The 26,161-nt window shown below is 45.9% G+C and overlaps 1 protein-coding gene across 2 annotated transcripts in view; it reads right to left on the bottom strand.

Annotated features, from left to right (window-relative positions):
* Positions 1-26,161, bottom strand: part of Dnaaf9 (dynein axonemal assembly factor 9) — a 142,755-nt gene that overhangs the window by 11,031 nt on the left and 105,563 nt on the right. For both annotated transcript variants that reach the window (XM_021151874.2, XM_021151883.2), the window contains exons 22-31: positions 25,902-26,048; positions 24,485-24,573; positions 23,459-23,557; positions 23,078-23,195; positions 19,906-19,994; positions 19,022-19,180; positions 13,573-13,698; positions 9,874-9,911; positions 2,796-2,931; positions 168-254 (exon numbers count right to left, since the gene is read on the bottom strand). In XM_021151874.2, coding sequence (XP_021007533.1) covers positions 168-254; positions 2,796-2,931; positions 9,874-9,911; positions 13,573-13,698; positions 19,022-19,180; positions 19,906-19,994; positions 23,078-23,195; positions 23,459-23,557; positions 24,485-24,573; positions 25,902-26,048 — 1,088 coding nt within the window. The remainder of the gene's footprint in view (positions 1-167; positions 255-2,795; positions 2,932-9,873; positions 9,912-13,572; positions 13,699-19,021; positions 19,181-19,905; positions 19,995-23,077; positions 23,196-23,458; positions 23,558-24,484; positions 24,574-25,901; positions 26,049-26,161) is intronic.

Genomic DNA, 26,161 nt, shown 5'->3' with positions numbered 1-26,161 from the left:
TGATGTGGGGCACTGGCCCCCTGACAGGGCTACTGGAGCATGGCAGGTTATCCCAGTTAACACGTGTGACCCTTGTGCAGCGTATCTGCTAGTATCATTTTTGCTTTCTCTGCTGTAGATAAATAAACCATTTCTTATTAAAGCTACAATTCAGTAAAGATACTTGCCAGCCGGGGAACAGTAAGTATCGAGAACGCAGCATCTGAGGACTCGAGAAACTATTTTCTGAGAGAATCAGCTCAATGTCTTCATTCCTTTAAGAACACAGAGAAGACACGGGTTACTCGGGATTGTGTCTGTGTTAACCTGTTTCTTCCCTGCACATGCATGCTTTCTTTCCTGACACAGGAGAATGGGCTGTACCACAGTTTACTTCTAAATACTTCAATACACATCCTCTTCTTGTAGGCAGAGGCAGGCAGATCTCTGTGAGTTTGAAGACAGCTTGGTTCCACATACATAGTGAGTTTCAGACCAGCTAGGCTGCATAGAGATCCTGTCTCACAACAAACAAAACAAAATGAAACAAAAACTACCAAAAACCAAAATAAAAAGGATACTTTCTCTTACAGGACTACAATAAACTATTATACCTGAGGAATTTAGTTCTATAATCAGCAGTAGCAAGTGTAAAGTTTCAGGCCCTTTCTCTAACTCACTGAATCAAAACAATTTTTATTTTTTGATACAAGGTCTCCTATAGCCCAGGCTGGCCTTGAACTCGCTAAGTAGCTGAGGATGGCCTGATCCGCCTGCCTCTCCTTTTTCAGGTGCTGAGACTGCAGTCATGAAGCACCAAGCCTGGTCTGTGTGGTGATGGGATCAGTACAAGGTGGTGGTGTCTTCACTAATTTACAGCAGAGAGGCACGTGACAGCAAATGCCCCATTACTGCTTTTGTGGTTTAATCATTTGGTCAACACAGTGCCTGCCAGAGCTTAAGAATGTAAAGGTGGGGGCTGGAGAGCTGGCTCAGAACACTTGTTATTCTTACAAGGACATGAATTTGATTCAAGGCTCTCCTGGTGGCTCACAACCATCCATAATTTTTGTTCCAGGGGATTTCACGCCCTTATCTGACCTTCCCAGGCACCAAGCAAGCATGTGGTACATACACAGAGTCACATCTCCAGTAGCCGTCTTATGTCTAGGGTGTTGCTTGCTGGGAAGCATGCCCCACTCTGCTCAGCCTTTTACACGGGTGCTGAGGGCTGACCTGAGGTCCTCATGCTTGTGTGGCAAGTGCTTTACTGATTGAGGCATTTCCCTGGATACTAGAACTGTTTTCTTTTAAATTTATTTTTTGTGGGTTCACACTTGAAGTTGACCTCTGTCTTCCATACCAAGGCCCACAGAGGTGAACATGCCAAATGCTGCTTAAGGTGTGTGCACACCTGTGGCCATGGTAGGAGTGTGGATGTTACAGAACAGCTGTGGGAGGCACTGCTCTCCTCTGTAATGCCAATTCCAGGGATCAAACGCAGACTGCTGCACTTGGTGGCAAGTGCTGTCACCTGCTAAGTCTTCTTGCCTGCTAAGGCTGGTTTTTGTTTTTTGTTTTTTGTTTTTTGATTTTTTTTTTTGTTTTGTTTTGTTTTTGAGACAGGGTTTCTCTGTATAGCCCTGGCTGTCCTGGAACTCACCTTGTAGACCAGGCTGGCCTCGAACTCAGAAATCTGCCTGCCTCTGCCTCCTGAGTGCTGGGATTAAAGGCGTGCATCACCACGTCCGGCTGGTTTTTGTTTTTAGGATAGGTTCTTAGTATGTAGGTTTGGTTTGAACTTGAACTCATCTTGGCTTCTCAAATGCTGGGGATTGAGTTGAGGAATGTACACTGTGCCACACACACACACACACACACACACATACATATATATGTGTATGTGTGTGTGTATGTGTATATATATATATATATATATATATATATGTGTGTGTGTGTGTGTGTGTGTTATGTTTTTATACATAAGGTACTTAGATGGCTTGAAAAACTGAAACTATATAAAATACTCTATCCTTTGAGTCTGCTGATGGAGAAAATCAATCTGCTATATAACAAGTACCTTTTCTCTTTTACAAATCCTCTATTATTAGTTCACAGTTTGGACCAAGACCATGAAGCAAAGCGGTTATTTCTCTGTGTTCTCCAGGTCACTTCTCTCACTCCTTAATGCATGAGTCATCAGAGACAGTCCTGATTTCTAGTCTTCAATGCATGAGTGACTCTGACAAAGCAAGCTATCTAAACAATTTAGCATGGTGATAAACGGGGCCTCCTTGGTGACTTTAGCATTAGAAGTACTGTATCCTAGAAGAGTGCAGTGGTGCTTGAATTTAATTCACAGCCTAGTTAGTAAGCAGAAGCAGGTAAGCCTCTCTGAGTTCCAGGACAGCCAGGGCTTTATCAACAAACAGAACCAGCACTTCACAGGGCTGCAAAGCAGTTAAGAGCACTGGCTGCTCTTCCAGAGGAGCTGGGTTAATTCCTAGCACCCACACGGTAGGTCACAATCATCAGTAACTTCAGTTCCAGAGTATCTGACCCCCTCTTCTGGCCCCCAGGGGCACCAGGCATGCATGCAGTGCACAGACACACATAGAGGCAAGACACCTACAAACATTAAAAAATAGTAACACTGTTTCTTTTACGTGCACACGCGTGTACCAGCATGCCTGTGAAAGTAAGAGGACACTGCACTAGCGTGCTCTTTCCTTCCATCATGTGTGTCTGAGATTTACTGGGAAGATCCTGTGAGCCAGCTAGGTACTGAGCACGAGAGTGAAGTCTGTAAAGTTTACCTTGTGACAATCCCATTTTCGGCAAGAATGAAGGCTGCAGTAGGATTGGAAGCCCTGATGAGGGTCTGCAGCTGAACAAGGAGAGGGTGCCTCTGCTCCGCTGTGTGACTGGTAAACACCACGTTACTCACCACACCTGAAGAATAAAACAAAAACGTACCAGCCTTCAGAATCCTGATGGGGGATGCAGGCTCATGGGAACAGAGTGAACCTCTGCTCCTTTTGCTGACCAGCTTTTCTTGGTCACCTCTGCCCCAATACTGGTAGACCTAGCCACCATGCTTTCTCCCAGTCTAGGAACTGCCACATCACAAGAGTACATGGGCCTCACCTCTTTGCTGCTTCACTTCCGACTCTCATGTACTTTATTTGATGTTTGCTTAGTTTTTGTTTTATTTTTGAGCCAGGGTTTCTTTTTTCTTTCTTTTTTTTTTTTCCCGAGATAGGGTTTCTCTGTGTAGCCCTGGCTGTCCTGGAACTCACTTTGTAGACCAGGCTGGCCTCGAACTCAGAAATCCACCTGCCTCTGCCTCCCGAGTGCTGGGATTAAAGGCGTGTGCTACCACGCCCGGCTTGAGCCAGGGTTTCACACTATAGCTTTGGCTGGCCTGGAACTCACTATATAGAACCGAATGACGTTTAGATTGTGGTCTTTCTGCCTCTGCCTCCTGAAAGCTGGGATTACAGGTATGTGCCACATGGCTGGCTCTTTGCTATTTGAGACATGATTTTACTAAGATGCAGCTCAAGTTTACCTGGAAATCACTGTAGCCCAAGATGGCCATGGGTTCCCAGCGACCCTACATACTGGGATTATAAACTTGGCCACCAAGCCTAACTGCTGTTCTCTTTTCACACTCTCAAGGTTTATTGTGCATGTGCATGTGTATGGTAAAAGCTTGCCAGAGCTGGCTCTCTCCTGCTTCATGGATAACAGGAACTGAATTCAGGTTATCAGGTCCTGGTGGAAGCACCTTAACCGCTAAGCCATCTCACAGGCCCCCAGACTAATTTAGCCTCTCTTAATTCAGTTTTTTTGGTTGTTTCTTGGAGTTCTTGATAAAAGAGTTTTCCCGCATCCCTTACATTCAACCTTATCAGAAACTGGTGCCATCTGGTTTCAGCAGCTCAGACACCTACTTACCACCTACACATTAGGATTACACTCAGCGTCACACAATTCTGAGCTCAGTGTTGACACAAATATTCATACAATGCCATGCTAAGAAAGGAGCCCATGTAAGGGCTTAAAGAATGAGTAACAATGACATCACTCCACAACTTTTGGGAAAAATCTAATGTCTACAAAACCATGGAGAATTTAGTAACCAGCAAAGTTATTACCCATTCTAATGTAAGTATACTTCTTCCAAACTCATACTTAATTTCACATAGCTGTAAACACAGCTTAGAATGTTTTCACTGATATAGGCCATTTCTGCTATAAGGTAATCTACCTTTTGGGGATGGGTGGGTCAGGGTCTCATGTCGCCCAGGATGTCCTAGAGCTCACAATGTAACTGAGAGTGACCTCTAAGTCCTGATCCTCCTGCCTCCACCTCCCGAATTCTGGGACTTCAGGCTGCACTGGTTATGGGGTGTTAGGGATCAAACCCAGAATTTCTTAAGCGCTAGGCAAGTACGCTATCAACTGAAACACATCTAGAATCTCTCCAATTATATTTTTGTTATTCAGCAAAGTTATTTTTTGAGATGAAGTCTCACTTTGTAGCATTAGCTGGCCTGGAACTCATTATATAGATCAGGTTGGCTTTGAATTTATAGACCACTGCCTGGCTATCCAATAATTTTTTGTTTGTTTGTTTTCATCATTCTTTTTTTTTATTGATTTTATGTATGTGAGTCCACTGTAGCTATATTCAAACACACCAGAAGAGGGCATTGGATCCCATTACAGATGGTTGTGAGCCACCATGTGGTTGCTGGGAATTGAACTCAGAACCTATAGAAGAGCATTCAGTGCTCTAAACTGCTCAGCCATTTCTTTAGCCCTATCCAATACTTTTAAAATAATTAATTAAATAATTTTTTAAAGACAGAATTTTTCTGTATAGCCCTGACAATCCTGGAAGTTGCTCTGTAGACCAGGCTGGCTCTGAACTCAGATATCCGATTGTCTCCCGAGTGCTGGGAATAAAGGCATGAACCACCACTGCCTGGCTAAATAATTTTTATTTATATATTTTGTGAGAATTTCAAGCATGGGGGGGGGGCTGAAGAGATGTCTGTATACAAGAAAAGATCTGAGTTTCTTAGCTGCTGGCACATCTCCATCGGAATTCATGGCTTCCTGGTTCAGCTTTTCAGTATCTGTGTCTGTTCTTTCTTCATTCCCCAGTTACCCAAGTCAGGTTCTAAGACCAGGACACTGAGGTTGTAGCACCTAATGGATGATTTTTTTTTTTTTTTTTTTTTGAGACAGGGTTTCTCTGTGTAGCCTTGGCTGTCCTGGAACTCACTCTGTAGACCAGGCTGGCCTCGAACTCAGAAATCCGCCTGCCTCTGCCTCCCAAGTGCTGGGATTAAAGGTGTGTGCCACCACTGCCCGGCATAACATGATTTTTAAGCCAATCTCACATCTCAGTGCTGGGCCTAAAATTATGTGCCACATGCCGAATTTTATTTTATTTTACATTTTAAAGACTTTTATTTATGTGTATGTCTGCATGGATTTATATGTGCTATGTGTATGCAAGAGCCCAAAGAAGCCAGGTGTTAGAATCCCTGGAACTGGAGTTAAAGGAGGTTGGTCGCCACCAGATAGGTTCTGGGAAGTGAACCTGTTCCCTCTACAAGAGCAGTAAGTTCTAGTAACTGCTAAGCCATCTCTTTAACCTCTCTTAATTTTTAAATCTATGTGTATGTGTTTGCGTGTATTTCACAGGTGTGGTATAGCTCATGGAAGCCAGAAGGTATTGTATTCATGGAGTTATGAAAGATTGTGAGCTGGTAGGATGCTGGTAACCACACCTGGGTCCCAATGGAAGAGCATCAAGTGTTCTTACCCACTGATGTACCTCGCCAGCCCATTTCATTTATTTAAAGGTTACTCACATTTCCTTTCACACTAGGACAGACTTTCCTCACTGCCAGTGCTAGGGAAGCCTCCAAATGACGGGACACTGGTGACAGCTGTGCTTTGACACCTTTGTTTGGGGATTGCTGGGAAACATAAAACACCACTGCCTAGAAGCCCTGATGCCAGACACCTATGCCTCAGGAAACTACTGGAGCCTTTGGAAACTGAGTTAAGTCAAGGTTAGAAGGCAATGCCCAAAATGTGGCACCACAGGCAGTAGAGAGAATCCCTGAACTACATCCTGGGATGAGTAGAAAATGGAGTCAAGTCCCTGTAAAGCGACTGAGAGTACCTAGGCAGAACAGACAATGTGGTCGGTTTTGTAGTCTATGGACTCATTTTGTAGGGGTAGGATTCTAGGTCAGGAACTGGGCACAGAAAAGCGACTTTATTGCATACTGAAAAAGCAAAAGGATTATCTCTGGCATTCCTTAGCCCAGCTATGTAAACTGCTACCTGCCAAGAGGAAATGCCGTGTGTGGGGCAGGTAGAGCTGTTGTCTAGCACACAGGGCAAACATGCCACAGTGAGGAGATTCACCTTATTGGGGTCAGGAGCCTCTTTCTGCTCTGCATTAAGAGCGAACACCAAGACAGACTAAGATTACCAGCTAAGCTATAAGCAAGCAGCCTAGAGTGGCCTGTTACCAAGAGCACAGAAACATGTTTGTTGTCTGAAGGCTTTCAGCAGTCTAGGAATAAATGAAACACCTTTCTTTTATCTCTGTTCACTTCTAAAAGCAGACAGTAAAAACACCTTCACTTTGCTTACAGTCAGCATTCTAATGAGCCCTGCTAAACAGGATGTGAGCCTCTGCTATCATTAAATGCTGCAGAATATTAAGCATAGAAACAGACCCACTTCCAAGACAGCCATTAATTCTCTAATGAGAAGGAACACAATCGATGTTTTTTTATTTCCTGTCCATCCAGGGTGAGCCACATTAGCCAGCTCAGATACAAATGGAAGATAATTTACCAAGACACTGCAACTCCTGAGTTCCTTGGCATTCATGGGACAAGATTTGGGCTGTGTGGCAGTATATGCCTTTAATCCAGCACTAGGGAAGCATAGGTAGGTGGATCTTGTGAGGCCAGTCTGGTCTACATGTTAAGTTCCAGGACAGCCAGGGATATACAAAGAGACCCTGTCTCCAAAGAAGAAAAGAAAAGAAAAGAATCAGTGAATGGCATCTCTGCCCACACGACAGCAAGTACAAACCCGGAGACAAACTGCTGTTGAACAAAGGGTCGGAAGGGACCATTCCCTTAGCACTACCAAGGGCTGAGGGAATTCAGCTTGGCTCAGCCTAGAAGGATGAACACTAAAGAGGCTTTCTGGTTGGGCTACCAGCCCAGGGCTGCTCCAGGTTTATGGATAATGAAGACAGCATTTCCTCAAGGCTCTCTGCCAGGGCACCTGACCATCTGTGCTTATGCTCCACAAAGAAAAGTGGGAAGATGCTGGAGGGGAAACATCAAGACATGGCTTCAACACTGACAAGAAGGCAGGGCCAAAACAGGTCACCACATTTTTTCTGTTTGTTTGTTTGAGATGGATCTTACTTTGTAGCCAAGGTGCCCTTGAGCTTGTGACAATTCTCCTGCTTTAGGCTCCCAAGCCTGTGATGTCAATGTGAGCTACCAAGCCCAGGTTGGTCAGCAAGTGCTACCTGCCAAGTTAATACTTCCTCAGCTTCCTCAGAAGTTGTCACTGTCTAGTTGGCTTTCATTTCCCATCTGTAGATGGGATGTGAAATCTTAGGTGTCCTCTATTAAGACCAGTGGCTTTCTCAGACCACAGGCTTATTTTTCAGTGAATAATTTCAGAATAATAAAACTTTTTTTTAAAGACAGGGTCTCATCTGGCAGTAAGTAGTATTGAACACCTTTAATGCCAGCAGTCAGGAGGCAGAAGCAGACTGAATTCCAGGCTAACCTGGTCTACAGAGTGAGTTCCAGGACAGCCAAGGCTACACAGAGAAATTCTGCCTTGAAAACCATGAATGAATGAATGAATGAATGAATGAATGAATGAATGAACGAATGCAGAAGAAAAAAGTTCAGGCCAGCAGGGCTACACAGATTCTGTGTCAAACACAGATACAGGCATACACAACACACACACACACACACACACACACACACACACACACACCTCACTATGCAACCGAGATGATTTTACTACCCAGCCTGTGACTGCTATTCTCTGACAGAAATGGCAACTGTTTTCTCTGACAGGTCTCATTATATAGTCCCAGACGACCTGGAACTTACTATGTCTTGCTTCTAACGCAGAAAGATCTACCTGCTTCTACCTCCTGAGTACTGGGATTAAAGGTGTTAATCACGCCTTGTTAGAAATGACAGTTTTTGAAAGCATCCTGCTCCAGCTGTCACTGCCCCATGGATGCCCTGACGTTGTTCCCAATCACTCACCTGCAATGTCTAACTGGCTATTCTAACTCAGACTTGCCTTCACCTCTGACCTGTCTACTCAGATACTCCTGGTGAGGTTACCAGTGCCCTTCACACTTGCAAAGCTAATGGGTTGTTGTTGTTGTTGTTAAATTGACCATGCCTTGAGGACTCTGCAACATTAAACATAACTGATTTCTCCTGTCCTTGATATCTCAAGTACTGTTCCTTCTTGTTTCATCTTTTCAGCTTCCAGGATTTTTCAATCTCCTTCACATCTCTGGTCTTCTAACCTTTTCAACTCCACATCTGGATATCAAATATCTTGTCTGTGCCTTTTGATCATGGTTTTCAAGTCCAGAACCAAGGACCAGAAAGCCTCCCTTCTTATCTCCTGTTTCACTGTTCTCGCTTGTGCTTTCCAGCCAAGTACAGCTATCTCCAGCTTTTCTATATCCTCTAATCTAGAAAGCAGAGGCATCCTGAATATCTCTTTTCCAATTTATGCCCTACAACTAGTTTGTCAATAGGTCCTACTAACTGAATCTGCCAGGCATGGTGGTGTATACCTTCAACCCCAGCACTTGGGAGGCAGAGACAGGTAGATCTCTAAGTTTGAGGTCAGCCTGGTCTACAGAGTGAGTTCTAGGACCGCCAGGGCTACTCTGACTTGAAAACCCACAACCACCAAACCCAACAAATCCTGAATCTACCTGGATTAGACATTACGGATAGACCCAGACGCCCTTCATTTCACTGTACTGCCGACGGCAGGCACGATGGTTTATACTACTCTCGGCGCGTGCGAGATAGAAGCAGGAGGATCAGGAGTCCAAGGCTCATTTGGGCTACACAGTAATGTGAAGCCAGGTGGGACATGAGACTCTGTCTCAAAAAAGCAGAGGGCGACTGCCTCTACCTGGTCTACCAAGTCCAACGAGAACACTCTTCTTCCTTAGCCTCCTACCTACGCAGCTAGCTCAGCTGTCTGCCAAGACAACAGTTTTGCTGTTCCTGTGGACTGGTAAAGGGACCAGCAGGGCACAAGTATGCTGGAGACACCAAGTTGTTTTCTTCTATCAGATATTTGCTTGCTGGGCTGATTCAGAAAGCTCAACCCCAACAAACATATCCCCAGTCAGCACCCCCATTGAGGTACATGCCCTGCCCCCACCCCCCCCACTTCCAGGCACATCACTGTTACTCTCATCCCCTGAGAGCACTGAGCATCTCAGCAGCACTGCAGGGAAGTTATAATTTATTCTGGATCTCCAGGACCCTTAGGGATCTTGCTGATTTAGAGGTTCCATTTGCTGTCCGTGGGCAGCAAGGCCAGGGCAGGAGTGCGGCTGCTGCCACTGCTGGAGGAGCTTTAGTGCGTTCAATGAGAAACTGTGGAGCATGTCTGTCTACCCAGCAGGATACAAGGAAGTCACCAGAGCTTTCCTTGGAACCATTCCACATGCTGTAGATTTCAGAAAGGCAACAGCATGAAGGAAAGCCTACTGTATCTGATCAGAATGTGATGGCATAGAACCAGGAAGTCGAATATATTGCTTACCTTGTGAACACTGGTCAAGACATTTAGGAAAGAGAAATCTAAAGAGAAAAAAAAAGTATTTCAAAACCATTTATTTCAGTGATCATTATTTCCCACAAAAGCATGAATCTGGGAGATAGTGTAGGTACCAGGTGGTACTGAGCAATGAGTACCCTGTAAGTATCTAAGATAGTCATACAGGCACTGAAGCTTGTGTTCCATAGAAATTCCTACATGGCACATTGCAGGGAGGACATGGGAGCACTGAGAGCTCTTCAGATCACAGGGAACAGAGAGAAGGCAGGCTGCCTCATCCAAGCTTCATCTTTGTCACTTCTGGGGGCCAGTGAAGCATTTGTCACTGAGTTGCTGAATTACAACCTCAGTCCAAGCTGGTCTTTTAGAAAAATATATTGTTGGGGCTGGAGAGATGGCTTAGCGGGTAAGGACACCGTTGCTCTTCCAGAGGACCCGGGTTTGATTCCCAGCACCCACATGGCAGCTCACAGGCATATGTTAACTCTAGTTCCAGGGGATCCAACACCCTCTCCTGGCTTCAACAGGCACTGCATGCATGTGGTACACATACTTAAATGTAGGAAAAACACCCATAAACATAAAATAAAAGTAAATCTTTAAAAAATAAAAAGATACCTTCTTGAGTAACAGGAAATGTGAAGGGAAATGATAAGGGTTATAGCCATGGAACTCTACTAGGACCTAAGGGTCCAAGGTTCCATGCCTCTGTTCTGTAAATTTACTTAGTACTTTGTGTGTCAGTGTGCACATGCATGCACATGTGCCTTTCCCTGCTGAGTCATCCTGCCAGCCCTACTGTGCGCCATCTTGCTGGCCCTACTGTGCTTCTCTACTTTTTCTTTTTTGTTGTCATCACTGCTGTTCCTGTTTTTGAGGGTCTCACTGTGTAGTCCTGGCTATCTTAGAGCTCACTCTGTAGACTAGGCTGGCCCTGAATTCATAGAGAGCCTCCTGTCTCTATGTCCTAAGTGCTAGGGCTAAAGGCATGTGCTACCATGGCTGGTCTTGTCATGCTTTTCTGCATTCCTTTATGTGCAAGCTATGACCTCAGTTCCTCTTTAAGCTTTTCCCCCACAAAGTGTTGGAACAATCAAATTCAGGGCCTCTGCTTTCTGGGAAAGCACTCTGTAGCTGAACTATAGCCTCAGCCCAATCCGCCTCTCAAGTCTAAAAAAGAACAGAAGCAGGAAGAAGACTGACTGGACAGAGGAGGGGGGGTGAGTAGGGGGAAGATCCAAGTGAGAGTTCAAAGCAGGCCTGGTGGCACATGCCTGGAACAGGAAGTACTTAGGAAGCTGGGGCAGGGGCTCCTCCTTTTCAAATCAAGACAGAGACCAGCAGGGCTTCCAGAGCCCATTTCCAAAACACTGATACAGACAAAAACCAAACAAGATAGAGCTGATCTTTATCTCTTCAGTATGCAGAAGGAAAAAAAAATCACACTCCCAAAATACAGACCTGGAACGGTGGTGCAAACCTTTAATCCCAGCACTCGGGTAGCAGAGGCAGGTGGATCTCTGCCTAATCTACAACCTAGGCTACACATTAGAATCCTGCCTCAAAATAAATAAATAAAATAAAAAAATTAAATTAAAATAAGAAACAAATTAAAATTCCAATGTTATAATATTCCCTTTAGAGAGGGGACCTCCCACTGATGGGAACAGCTGCCTTGTATCAAGTCCCACTAAGGATGGGCACCACACAAGCAGGCAGGCCTGGCTTTGCTGTTATCCACTGACCCATGAGAAGAGTAGGCTGTGACTTTGTTGCTATCCGTTAGCGGATAAGAATCGTAGGCTGAGGTCGGGAAAGGAGACTGAGCCCCAGGCCTTCCACACACTGGGCCTGAGGCCCGCCAGCTCTAGGCTGTCTGGGCTCACAGAGCTCTAACGCTCCCACGTCAGCTAGTGTGAGGCTCAGGACTGTATGCAATAGCTGCTCACATACCATATGAACCAAATTTGGTGAGTCCTATTTTAGGCTGTGACTCTCTCATGGTTTATTCCTTAAGATTCTAGGAGGAACTCCTGTGTGCTAAAAGCAGGTCCAAAAGACCAGGAACAAAGAAAGACAGCTAGCTACACCAGAGGCTCTGACTTCATTGTGGGGTGTTAGAAGTGTCTGTGTCATTAAGTGCCTGTGACTTTGGGAGTTCAATCACTTAGGCCCTTTATGAGACCTGCCTCCTTTCTCATAGCAGCCCCTGGCAATTCACCAAGATTTTCCACATGGCATCAAATACTGTCACAAGGCTGAACATGAAGCCTCTGACATGGGAAGGGCCCAGTAGGGGTCAGTAAATTGCTGATGGAAAAGCTGGAGGAGATAAGTATGTAGAACACATGGACTTAACTTGCTGTCTTAGTTACTTTCTATTCCTGTGATAATCCAAGGCATCTCATAAAAGGAAGTGTTTGGCACATGGTTTGGCTAGAGGAGGAGGAAAGGCATGGTGGCAGGAACAGCTGAGAGCTCACATGTTGATCCAAAAGCAGGAGGCAGGGGTTGAGAGAGCACTCATAGCAGTCTTTTAGAACCTCAAAGTCAGTGACACATCCCCTCCAGCAAAGCCACACCTCCTAATCCTTCCCAAATAGTTCCATCAACTGGGGTCCAGGCATCCAAATAAATGTGTCTATGGGTGGCATTCTAATTCAATCCACCACATATGCATGCATGATTTCTTAAAAAATGGAATGAAATTTCTCATATCTTCTTCTTGTCCTTCCAATTAATATGGTGGCTTTCTTTTATTTTTTCCTTCAGTTTTTTGAGACAGAGTTCTTTGTGTAGCCCTGGCTGTTCTAGAACTAGCTCTGTAGACCAGGCTGGCCTCAAACTCACAGAGACCTGCCTGCCTCTGTCTCTCAACTGCTGGGATTAAAGGTGTGCACCACTGTGTCAGTGGCTTCCTTCTTAATCCAACTAAAAGACACTGATGTTTCTTTTTGTTGTTGTTTGAGAAAGGGTTTCTTGTACCTAGGCTGGCTTCCTCTATTTAAATATCCACTCAATTTAGCTTTACTTCTGTATTTAAATAACTACATACTTATCCCCATTCATATCTTATTAAACTATGTCTGTGGTATACTCATATGCAGGCACACTCATTTATTGTCTGCTTATTTGTTTTGCGCTTCTGAGCCAGGATCTCACACTCTGGTGGAGCCCAGGTTGGCCTTGAGCACCTACTTAGTCTTTAAGTATTTCTTTCTTTGAGACAGAGTCTCATTAGAGCCTAAGTTGGCTTCTAACTAGTGATCCTCCCATCTCTGCCTCCTGAGTGCTGGGATTATAGACCTTTAGCCACCCTATTTAGCTTTTCTCACATGATGTATTTCCTCCCCCACTCCCTCCCTCCCTCCCTCCTTCCCTCCCTCTTTTTGCCCCTTCTTTCCTTATTTGCATTGCTTGGGACTGAACCCAAGATCCATTACACACACTTGGCAAAATCTACTTCCATAGATCCTTCATGAATACTAACTATGCACGAAGCACTGAAAAGACATGGCTCCTGTTCTCATGGGGCTGAATAAAGCCTGCCTTCCATAATCTCATTCAATGTGTGGTTCCACAAACCAAACATGCGTAAAGACCTGTCTCATTCCCGTAGGGAGGGAAACTCGCTAGTTTACTTCAGTACCACATCATGGGCTAGAGACAGTCCTAAGTGTCTACCTGTGCTCCATGTAGCAGCTCAAGGGCTCCACACACACTGTGACGGCACCAATGGTGAAGTAGGACCTGACGTTTGGGTCTGGGTGAGTCTGCAGGGCTTGCACAACATCAATGACATCTGTGTAGCTAAGGAAGAAAGCACATGGTTAGCTTCCTGATTGGGGCTACAGAACAGGGAAGAGGGGAGCACTGAGCGCTGAGTGAGGGCTGAAGAGAGACCCAAAGCAGAAGGGAAACTCATAGAGTCCCTTGTGTTACCCCATTTTGTGATTAGAGCCTCTAGAATCCACAGTGTGTTTCTGCATTCCCAAGTTCTTTCCGTTCCCCTCAGAGGAAGAGTTGGGCCCGAGAGCCAACCTACTCTGGAGATAAGAACTTAGTGACTAGGCTCTGAAGGCAGGACAGGGTTTTCTAGTGTAACCCAGGAGCTCTGCCAGATTCTGTTTTCTTTAGTTCTTTCCCCTTCTCCTCCCATTTCACAAGGTCATCAGATCCATCAAATACCATTTCTATTCCATCTTCTGCCTGGAACTCCCTCCATCTTGATTTACAGAACCAGTTTGATGTCTTCACTTAGGAGTGAGTATGTTTGTAATCCAAACCCTCAAGCCAGTCCCTCCCAAGTTCCTGTTATTCTAAGCCCAGGGGACTTTTACACTTTCAGATGCTGGGCCAAAAGATCTGGGTCCTCTTTGATTCCATTTTCTCTTAGTCTTCAGCATAAACCTGAAAGAGATCACTGCTCACACTCCCATTGGGTCCAGACTGCTACTGTCCTTTACCTAGGACACCCCAATGGTCTCCCAGCTGCGCCCCCTTTTGTCCTGCCCCAGTGCAAACTGTTCTCAACAGGGAGGCTAGAGGGCTATGCTAAGCCCTCTTAGAGATCCAGTTACTCTGCTCAAACTTTCTCGTGGTTTCCATCTCAGAGCAGAAGCTGAGGCCCTTACAGTGGGCCAGGCAGCCCTGCACCCTCTGACCTCTCAAGAGCGAGGGAGAGTTCCGTGATCCCAGCCTGTCCCCCTGTCCCAGCACCTGGCCTCCTGGATCCTCTCTGAACATGCAGCCATACTTCTACTCTGTTCCCTCAGGCAGGAATGCTCTTTTCTTCTGGTGTACACCTGACTGGCTTCCTTCTGGTTTCTGCTCACGTGTCACTTTGTTGGGGTCTATGGTGCTGGGGATCAAACTCAGAGTGTTGCACATGCTAGCTGAGTGCCCCACCTCTGGGCTGCCTTGAGTGGCATTTTATGGAGACGTCTTGTGCCTTAACAGACACTGCAGTCATGGTGATGCTCTGTGTACCCTGTATCTCCCTCCCACAGGTTTCTCTGAATGCACTGACTGTCAGCCACAGCCTCTCCTTGCTGCTTTGTCTTCTTCCTGTGCTTCTTTGGCTCCATCTTTCCTCATTTAGTTCTCTGCAATAAGGTGTTCAGTGTTACAGTTTCTGAAGCCTAAAGCAATACAGATCAATAAACTGGACATCCAACCTCCAGCAGACCTTGGGGCTGCTCTCATCCCACAGAGGACAGCACTATCCCACAGGACTATTATCAAAAGGTCTGAGTCTATGGAGAGACATCTGACCTGATGGCAGTCTGGCAGGTCTGGTGGACCTGTGCCTGTGTGGGTCTTAGGGAGACCAGTGGGGGCCGGGGAGCGGGGGAGTGGGCACAGCCTGCCAGAGCTATGTCCTGAGCTCCTAGGAACAACTCACCTGTAAAAGGAACTTGGCTTTATCCCAGATTAGGACATCCTCCTTGGTCCTGTCCAATCATCAGAGCCTCCGGGAGAACAGGCTGTGCTAAGTTCTAGAGATTCCCCTTGGGAGCCTGGCTGTTCAAGTGTTATTTACTTATTTTTCATTTTATAGAGGCTCTCACTATGTAGCCCAATGGTGGCTTGGAACTTGCTATCTAGAACATGTTGGCTTTGAACTTGTGGAATCCTGCGTCAGCCTCCAAAGTGTAAGGATTACCAGCCTGTGTCAGTATGCCTGGCTTGCACTGTGGTTGGCTTGCTCAAGAAAGCTGTGAGTCCTAGCAGGCTCCTGCTCCCTGACTTCTGTCCTTGGACCTATGTGCACCAATATCCAATGCAGTGCTTGTATGGGCCTGGGTGCAGGACCCCAGACACTGCTTCCATTGATGTGTGTACACCATGTGCATGGTATAAGGGCAGGGAACCTGAGACAGCAACACATTTGAAAATAAAGGATTTCTGAAGGGAAAGGATCTCTGTGAGTTCAAGGCCAGCATGGGTTAGGAAATGCGTGCCTGGTCAGCTAAGGCTATGGAACAAGGCCAGTCTTAGATATATTTATTTTACGCCAAGATGGTTAAACTTCCAAAAAAGAAGATCCCTTTTATAACCACGTCTATTTCACTATCGCCTACCACATCCCTAAAAGCTTGGCAACTATATATCTGACTCTTCAATGTACAAGAGCACTCTAGGAGCTGGGGGCATGGCTGCTAGAATACAAGCAACATGTCAATTCCCTGCAGTAAACTGGGCCTAGTGACCCATGTCTACAGTCCCTGCATTTGGGATATAGATCACAGATTCAAAGTTATCCTCAGCTACATTTGAGGTTGGCTCTCAAGAAATGAGGCCCTGTCTCAAAAATGAAACAGAAACAAATCAAAACCCTTTACTTTCATTTTTGAAACAACAGTTGCTACAGCCTCTGAGATGGTAGGAAGCTGAGTGGAAGCATGCCACTCTGGAAAGCAAAGAAAGCCCCATTCTATATCTAAGGTTTTCTCCAAAGATCAAAGCAGCACTCATGATGGGGGAGGGGGAAAAGGAGGGGGAGGGAGGAGGGAGGGGCTGGAGAGCGAGCTCAGCCATTGGGAGTACTTGCTATTCTTCCAGAGCTTCTGAGTGTGAGACTCAGAGTTCACCCGGGTAGCTCAGTCTCTTGTAACTCTAGCTCCAGAGGATCTAATGCCCTCCCTGGCCTCTATGAACGTATATAGATATTCACACATAAAAAAAACAAAAACCAGACTGGAGAGACAGCTCTCAGGTTAAGAGCACTTGCTGCTCTTACAAAAGACTCAGCTTCAGTTCTAACACCTACATGGTGGCTTACAATAAATAGTCTCTAACTCTAGTTCTAGGGGAGTCTGATGCCCTCTTCTGGCCCCCATTTGGACATTGTATGCACATGTTATACATACATACACAGAAGCAAAACACTCATACACATTTAAAAAAATCCTCAAAAATAAATTCAGAGATATACTGATAAAAACAGAAGCTGGGGGCTGGAGTGATGGCTCAGTGGTTAAGAGCACTGACTGCTCTTCCAGAGGTCCTGAGTTCAATTCCCAGCAACCACATGGTGGCTCACAACCATCTGTAATGAGATCTGATGCCCTCTTCTTGTGTGTCAGAAGACAGCTACAGTGTACTTATGTATAATATATAAATAAATAAATAAATCTTTAAACAACAACAAAACAAAAGCTGGACTTGAGAAACAAGCCAAGTGTTCTGTTGAATCTGCAATCCTAGCATTCTGTAGATTGAAGCAGGAAGACCACAGGTTTGAGGGAGAAAATTCTTGATGTGAGGAACCCCTGCCATCTTCCTTAACCAACAACCTCAATAATGCCTAGTGTCAAGGAGTCTTACAGGCTATGAAGCAGGTAACTATATACTATCTTTTGAATTAAAAAAAAATGGGCCGAATCTGTACATGCCTTAGTAAAGAGCTAAAGCACTTAGCTGCTAATCTCATATAATCCAGCCTGGCCTTGAACTCATTATATAGCCAAAGGTTGACCTTCCTGATTCTACCTCCCAAGTCCTGGATTTGTAAGTGTGTGTTATCATGGCTGCACATAGCTCTTACCCTGACAGAGCCCATTATGGTATCCACTGATGCCCTACATCTAGGTGAATGCTGGGTCTAAAAGCAGACCAGGAGCAGGCACATGTCCAACATTTTTACAAACATTAAGAATCAGATAAGGAATCAATAATATTCTCTGAAAGAAAAGATAATGGAAGCGACTTTATCCATGTATACTGACAAGCTGGCAATTCATTTCCAGGTCCCCAGTCCCAGTGACTCTCAATTCTGGCAAGGGCAAGAAGTAGGGATGCTGGATTGACCCATTCCTCTGACTGGTACAAGCAACAGAAAACAAGCCAATTCTCCCTTTGTTGATCACATGGTCTAAAGGGCTGGCAGAAGGACACTGCATAGTGGGGTTAGGCTGTAACAAGGTCCCTGAGTGCAGGAAAGCCCCAAGGATGCACATTCCCACCTGCCTCCCTTCTCACAAACACCGTCCTAGCTCCTTCCTGGTCCCATCATTACAACCAGGAGCCCAAACAGAACTTTGGATCTGGGCCTAGTCTTTACTGGAAACAACCAGCCTGCTACAAACACCAATTATTGTGAGAATAGCACAAAGCTTCTTTACAACCATAACACTAGAAACAAGCCCAGCCCTGTTCTGTTCTCTTGAATCCGGGTGATAAAGGCCCTGTAAGGCACTCCTCCACAGAAGGGTGGTAAACAGGAGTTCTCTGGGGCAGCAGTAGATACTCTGCCAAATTGGCTCAGTGGTGAAGAGTTTGCTGTCATGGGGTATGAAGGCTGGGTCCCCGCACCCAGGCTAGAAAAAGAAAAAGGACATGGCTGTGCTCACCGGTACCCCCATTGCTGTGAGAGACAGACAGGAGGCTGCCAGCCTAGCTCCACTTTCAGTGAAAGACCCTGACTCAAAGGAGTAAGTCAGACATATTACACGGACATAAGATGAGAAGTCATTCTATATCCTCTTCTTGCTCCATGGGTGACCACACAGGGATACACATATATACACATCCATCTATAGAGCACACACACACACACACACACTCACAGAGAGAGAGAGAGAGAGAGAGAGACAGAGACAGAGACAGAGAAAGAGACAGAGAAAGAGACAGAGAAAGACAAACAGAGACAGGAGAATTTACTCTGACAAGAACAGTACTTACTAGGGACTTAGGACCTAAGTTAGAATGCAGAAACTCCCTGCTCAACTATACCCTGCACATTTTCACTGTGGGTCTCATGCAACTCTTCTGGGATAGTTACTGGGAAATGGGCATGGTGCTTATAGACTATGTAGGTGCTAGGTCTACAATTCCAGAAGAGGGAGGAGTAGAACTGATGAGGCTTCTGTGTCTAGATGGCAAGGCTAAACAGCGCCATCACTCTAAGAATTACTAGAGAACCTTTACCAGACCCCCTAATTCCTCACCTCTTGGTGATAATACAATATGGAAGCTAAGATTGAAACATGTAATTATCAGTTACCCTTAGCATTATGGCAACAGCATCCTGGTCTTTCTGAGGAGTGTCCATAGCATTAGGGCACACATAAAGTAACAACAATGACGAAGTCCCCATCCTCACTTCTGTTCCCAGGTCTCCAACACTCACCCTTGTAGTACCACCAGCAGCCTGGTCTTCTTGCGGATGTAAACTGACTGGCGGGCAGAACGGTTCTGTTGGGCCTCCAGGGCACTGGAAAGGTATTTTTGGAAGTGGGCAGCATGGAAACATTCAGAGCTGTCCATGATTTGCCGGTATACCATCCATCTGGAAGCAGCAAAGGTAATCTAAGCATAAGGCTACATGTGGCCCAGTCCTGAGAAGCCCTGTCATGGATGTAAATGTAACCAGTGTTCTCAAAGATATGCTGCCAATGACTATGGAGAGAGCTACTGTGGCATCACAGAAAAACAGAGAGGGAAGGTCAAGAATTCTGACTGCTTTAGAGTTATTCTAAAATAACCAGGAATGGTGGCATGTGCAGATAATGCCAGCATTCAGAAGCTGAATCAGCAGAGGACTGCCAGTCAATCTGAGGTCACTCTGGTTATTATCTCAGAGACACAGAGGCAAGGCTGGGGACAGGGAGCAGGAGAGGGAAAAGAGGGAGAAGAAAGGAGGGGGAGGGAAAAGAAGGGGAAGGAGAGAAGGAGGGAGGATAAGAGAAGCATACACAAACTGGGTGTTTGGAAGATACAAGCAGAAAGATCAAGAATCCAAGGTCACCTTCAGCCACAGCTACAGCAAGTTCAAGGCTATCCCAAAGTAATAAAATTCTATCCCCCAAATAAAAAGAAAGCTTTCAGGACAAAATCCTAGGTGTGAGGATCTGGTTAACCTGTAAACACAGTGTACTAAGTGAAGAGATAATGGATGCCAGCTGTGTCAGTAACGTCATACTAAATGCCAGTAGAAGTCTAATGTTTCCCATCACCAGGGCAGGCCCAGGACAGGCTCTCTTTCCCCAAAGCAAATGTAGATACCATACTAACCTGCCATACTCCTTATGCAGAGTGACCAGGAAAGCACAGAGCTTGCTGGCATGACAGCCTGGGAGACCAGTTACAATGCTGATGACAACCTACAGGAAAGAAAGCCATGTGGGTTTCTAACTCAGCTCGGGAGCCCTGAAGAGGTAAAGAAACCTAGGCCCAGAGCAAGGCTTTCTGGGTGTGAGCTTCAGCACCACTGCTCGGATTTCCAAGATTCAGAGATAATGGCAAAGTCTGAGGTCCTCGGTAGTTTTCTCTCAACTTGACAGGAGCAAGGGTCAAATGGGTAGCGGTGTCTCAATTGAAAAAATGTCTCCATCAGATTGGCGGGTAGGCAAATCTGTGGGACATTTTCTTAACTGCAAATTGATAGAAGGCCCAGCTACTGGGGAGGTGCCAATTCTGGGCTGGTGGTCCTGGGTTCTATAAGGAAGCAGGCTGAGCAAGCCATGAGGAACAAGCCATTAAGCAGCACCCCTCCATGGCCTCTGTATCACTCTTGCCTTCAGGTTCCTGCTCTGACTTCCCTCGCGGAGTGGGACCTGAGAGCTGAAAGCTGATTATTTTTGGTCCTGGTGTTTTATCACAGCACTAGAGATCAAGCTAAGACACCTACTGACCTTCCAGGGTAAGTGTGAGGATTTGTGACATTTATTTATGTAAAAAGTAATCAAGTTTTCCCACAGCATCTGTCCCTGTTCCACTTCAGATCTAGAGCGTCTGGAGAGCCTAACTTGCTCCTGGTAAGGAAGACACGCAGGGAGACTGTTTTGTAACAGCATTTCTTAGAGAACAGAAAGGCAGCCTGGGAACAAACTGTCCCAGCACTGTTGGTGTGGGGTGAGCAGGGGAGTTATGCTCAGGTGTTCCTGGGGGCTGCCTGTGCTGAGTCAGACCTCCCCCGCATGATAAGCTCTCAGCCTTTGCTAGAGGAAGAGAGGAGCGTTCCACCAGCACAGCATGCCAGCAGCTTTCCCTCAGGTAGCTATTCTAAGGCCTGCTGCAGAATTTACTGAGCAAGGACAAGTAGCTGAGGAGGACAAGAATCCTGCACTCCCAGGAGAACGGTTATTACAACGACAAAGCCGAGGGAGGCCTGTCTCCTGGATGTTTTTCTTTCTCTTTTCAAAAAAGTTTTGGGCTGGAGAGATGGCTCAGCAGTTAAGAACCTGACTACTCTTCCAGAGTTCCTGAGTTCAATTCCTAGCAACTACATGGTGGCTCACAACCACCAGTAAAGAGATAATGAGATCTGACGCCCTCTTCTGGTGTGTCTGAAGACAGCTACAATATACTCATATACATAAAATAAATACATGTTTTAAAGTTTCACTCTAGAGCCCAAGCTGGCCTGGAACTCTGTGTCACCCAGGCTGGCTTCAAAGCTGCAGTGATCCTCCTGCCTCAGTGTCCTGAATACTAGGACACAGGCAGGAGCCATGAAACCTGGCTATATGTTTTATTTCACAACATGTGAGACTCATCATGACACGCCCAGTCCTGGATAACGGACACCAGCACTCAGCAGCAGATGCTCACATCAGCACAGAGACAGCTACTGGGTCTTTTCTCTGTGGAGACACATTCTCCCTCCAGCCTGTAACCACGGCTTCTGCCCGGTGTTCCATTTTGTTCTCCACAGAACACACACGTAACCCACACCGTTCATCCTCCTTCCCCTTCCCCAGCATTCCCTATCTTGTTCTCCTCAGTCCCTTGAATTACATGTACACATCAAATACTTTCTTTTTTTTTTTTTTTTTTTTTTAAAGATTTATTTATTTATTATATGTAAGTACACTGTAGCTGTCTTCAGACACTCCAGAAGAGGGCGCCAGATCTCGTTATGGATGGTTGTGAGCCACCATGTGGTTGCTGGGATTTGAACTCTGGACCTTCGGAAGAGCAGTCGGGTGCTCTTACCCGCTGAGCCATCTCACCAGCCCCTACTTTCTTTTTTTAAAGCACAGTTAAAGTTTATGAATCAAAGCCTAGCAGATTAAGCACAGGTGGAAAAAGAAGGGGATGTGGCTCTTTTATATATAGACATATATATAAAAGACATATATATTTTATAAATATACATATGTATATTTATAATTATTATTTAATTTATGTGTATAGGTGTGCTGACTGAATGGATATTCGTGCACCAAGTGTGTGCAGTGCCCTTGGAAGCCAGAATCCTCTGTAACTGGAGTTATAACTCACGTGAGCTCTGATGTGGGTGCCAGGAATCAAACCCAGTTGTTCTGGAAGGACAGCCAGTGCTCTGAACCACTGACCCATTTCTCTAGCCCTGGGTGTAGGCTTCTTAAGAGTCACCCAGCCAGGTACTTTTATTTAAAGCTCAGTCCTAGCTGGGCAGTGGTGGCGCACGCCTTTAATCCCAGTACTCGGGAGGCAGAGGCAGGCGGATTTCTGAGTTCGAAGCCAGCCTGCTCTACAGAGTGAGTTCCAGGACAGACAGGGCTACACAGAGAAACCCTGTCTCAAAAGACCCAAAAAGAAAGAAAGAAAGAAAGAAAGAAAGAAAGAAAGAAAGAAAGAAAGAAAGAAAGAAAGCCAGCCAGCCCAGTCCTATAGCACCTTTTAAGTAAACTATCACAATGTAGGCATTTTCTTTTTTCCTTTGTCCTGTCATCTAAAGGAGAAATGGAGTGTTCTATCCAGGTGCTGTCGCCTCTGTGGATGAGCATCTGCTATGCTCTAGAGACACCTGTGCATAGCTTCCAAAGGAATGGCGGGCAGAGGCAAGTGTTGGGAAACACAAGGCAGAGCACATTAAGGTGTATCCTGGGGAACTCAGCACATCACCTCACTCTGGTGACCACAATACGGTCAGTCTTCCCTTTCTTAACAACACATGGTGTCATCCACTAGTCCGTTAAGTCACTGTCACAACCACAAAGAACTGACAGCCTGAGAACACATAGTGAGCGTTTACAAGACCTGGAGAAGCAGGGAGGGTACGGCAAGATGTCAGGGCTGGGGCCTGTCATGGGGCCGGGCCTGACAGTCAGTGTCATGTACAAAGCGGGTTTCCTGTATCTCATCATCAGTATTCAAGGAGGGGACACACTTATGGAAGGGCTCCCCCCGTGCCCTGGTGACTGACACAGGCCTGCAGAGTATCCAGTGTAAACCAGCACACACTTGGTCAACTCCTCACCTTGTTACTGTCTACTTCATGAGCGGGGCTCATCTCAGCTTGCTGCAGCAGACCCACAAGATGGGCTCGCATCACAGGCTCCTGACCAATGCTGCCGATGGCAAAATGCTGGAGAAACCTAGAAAACCAGAGACAACTGTCACATCACTGTCACTAGCCTTGCTTGACATGTCGACTCACATTAGTAAAGTCTTGCCTAAGTGCTACAACGTAACCCTTAGAGAGTTACTCTTTCTGTGATACCTAAGTGTATGTGGCAGGTGACTACCCTCCCCAGGTGTAAGAAGCTGGAATAAAAGCTCAGAAAGGATCAACATTGAGGTCTCCTACATTTCAAAAGCACAAACAGTAAACATCTAGAGCCAGATGCATACAACTCACCGGTCCAGCTCAGGAAGTTTGGCTGGGAGCAGTTTTGGGGAGCTCCAGTCCTGGGCAGGAGGGCTCAGCGCACTGAAGAGCTTCTGTGCATTGGAGTGCCTAGATCAGCAAGGGCTGAGGTTAGCACCGCACCTCCCACAGTAAATGCTCTGTACACAGCTGGTTCTGAGGCCTCCAAGCCAGAGTCCTACTGCACTGACTTAAAGCCTGATGCCAGTGCAACTGGCCTGCCCCACTCAAGGCTGGCCTTGGTTGTTTTGTTTGTTTTTGACAAGGTCTTAGGTTTTAATTCTGAGTTATAGTGGTTTGAAAGAGATGTCGCCTAAAAGTCTCAGGCATCTAAATACTAAGTCCCCAGTTGGTGGCTGTTGGGGAGAATAATGAAAGTGGTCTTGCTGGAGGAGGTGTGTCATCGCCCTCTCTGCTTCCTGTCTGTACTTTAAAGTGTGAGCTCTGAGCTGGTGTTCTAGCCACCTGCTTCCCAACTCCACCATTGGGGACGCTTATCCCTCTAGAATTATAATCCCAAATAAATCCTTCCTTCTGTAAACTGACTTGGTCATATTATCACAGCATCAGAAACCTCGAAAAGACATCACTGGATTTCCTCCTCCCTCTCTACTCTTTCCAGGGTCTCAAGTACCCTAGGCTAGCCTCCAACTGGTTACATAGCTGAGTATGATGTACCCTAGGCTAGCCTCCAACTGGTTACATAGCTGAGTATGACCTTGAGCTTCTGATCTTCCCGCCTCTACCTCTCAAGTACTGGGATGACAGGAATGTGCCACCATGCCACTTATGCATGCTCGGCAGGTGCTTTCCCAACTGAGCCACATCCTCAGTTTGGACTTCATCTGCCCGTCGCTCTGTTTCCTCAGCACACCTACCACCTCACAACAGTGACATGACTATAGGCCCTTTCAGAAGCCAGGACCCCTCTGTTACATAATGTTGAGTCACCCTGCAGAGAAAGCACACCCACAAAGCTTAGGGAATTCAGCACAAACATTGGGGACAGCCACTTACAATCTCTTTTGTTCCGCAGATAATCCATCCTCCTGGATCACTTTTAAAGAAAGCCCTGAGTTATCCTGCTGTTGCCAGGGAGAGAAGACCTAAACAAAACAGAATTTAAACAAAGAACACTTTAAAGCAATAACAGGATATGGAATCCACATGGGATCTGATGACTGCTGAAAATCGACACTGTCTGTGCAGAGAAAAACATCATCACAAACAAGTTTGCTTCAAAATGACACCGGAAAGCAATTCTGTTTAGTGTTTTTCAGATCCAGAAATGCCTTTCTGGGTTCCTGTCCTCAGAGACTGTGACCTTCCACAAGTAGGAAGCCTAGAAGCGGTGTCAGGAACACTGCAGGCTGCACGAGCATGCTCCTCTCTAGTGACAGGACCAGAAGGCAGTGGTGCCTGAGGGACAGAGGACGCCCGAAGGATGCTTTAAAGGCTACGTCTAGTTTTCCAGGTGGACTGCATGCACAAGCAGGTGGCAGGCAGGACTGCCCAGCAGGAAGGGAGAGACACAGCCTGAGAGAAGTCTTCAGACAACAGTCCTTGTTCCTTTGTATTCTATGGCTCTCCTGGAGGGACGCTGCTCATGAGCTGACTCACATCCTTCAAGAAGTTCTACCAGTCAGGATCCTAGCCACTGTTCTGGCTTTGACTATGGTGTTGTCTCACCATTTAAAAAAACAAATACATTATCAAAACACCTGCAACGCCTCCATTCCCACATCTTCAACATTGTTTTTAACCTTATTTTGTTGTTATTTATGCTTTTAGAGAGTGTCTTACATAACCCAGGCTGGCCTTGAACTCCATATCTATCTAAAGCTAGCCTTGAACTCTTGATCCTCCTGCCTTGGCTTCCTAGGATTACAGGTTTGCACTACCACACCTGGCTTCAACTATCACTTTAATGACATCACCGTTTGTTCTTTCTAATTAAAAAACCAAACCCAAACATGTACAGTTATTTGTACAGGTGTTCTGCCTGTATGTTTGGTACCACATGTGTGTACTGCCCTCCGAGGCTAGAAAAGGGCATTGGACCTCCTGGACTAGAGTAATATAGATAGATGGTTGTGAGCCACAGTGCGGGTGATGAAAATCAAACCACAGTCCTTTGCAAGAGTGGCCAGTGATCTTCCCCACTGAGTCATCTCTTCAGGCTCCGTACCTTTTTTGGGGACAGGGTCTTACCATGTGGCTTTAGATGGCCTAAAATTCACTATGGAGACCAGGCTGGCCTCAAACTCACAAGAGATCCATCTGCCTCTGCCTCCCAAATACTGGGATTAAAGGGATAATCTACTGCTGGCCTTTTATCATCATTAGTTTGTTCCAAGACACTATCTTACCATTTAAATTGCTGTGAGAGAAAAAAAAAGAGGTAGCTATTTTGCTAATTAATAACTAATGTTACCTCTGAGTAAAATGCTTGATATATCTTTGATTTGGGGAAAAGGGCAAGCATCAGGAAGTTGCTTGATCCATGGAAGTGAACTGGGAGATGAGGAAGTATGGAGCTTCGGAAGTGTATGAGAAGGGCGGCCACGACGCTGGTGGAGTCCTGGAGAGAGAAGGAGGAGGAACTTCAGAGAGAGCCATCTGCAGGACCTCAGGCCCACGGGTGCCAGCACGCACAGCCTTTCAGTTGTTTCCACAGTTACAGTTAATGAATTT

This window comes from Mus caroli, unplaced genomic scaffold (assembly GCF_978045245.1).
Source record: "Mus caroli unplaced genomic scaffold, Mus_caroli_1 scaffold_2, whole genome shotgun sequence".
NCBI classification, from domain to species: Eukaryota; Metazoa; Chordata; class Mammalia; order Rodentia; family Muridae; genus Mus; species Mus caroli.
The sequence above is the reverse complement of the archived record's forward strand: the minus strand, read 5'-3'. Positions and strand labels throughout refer to the sequence as shown.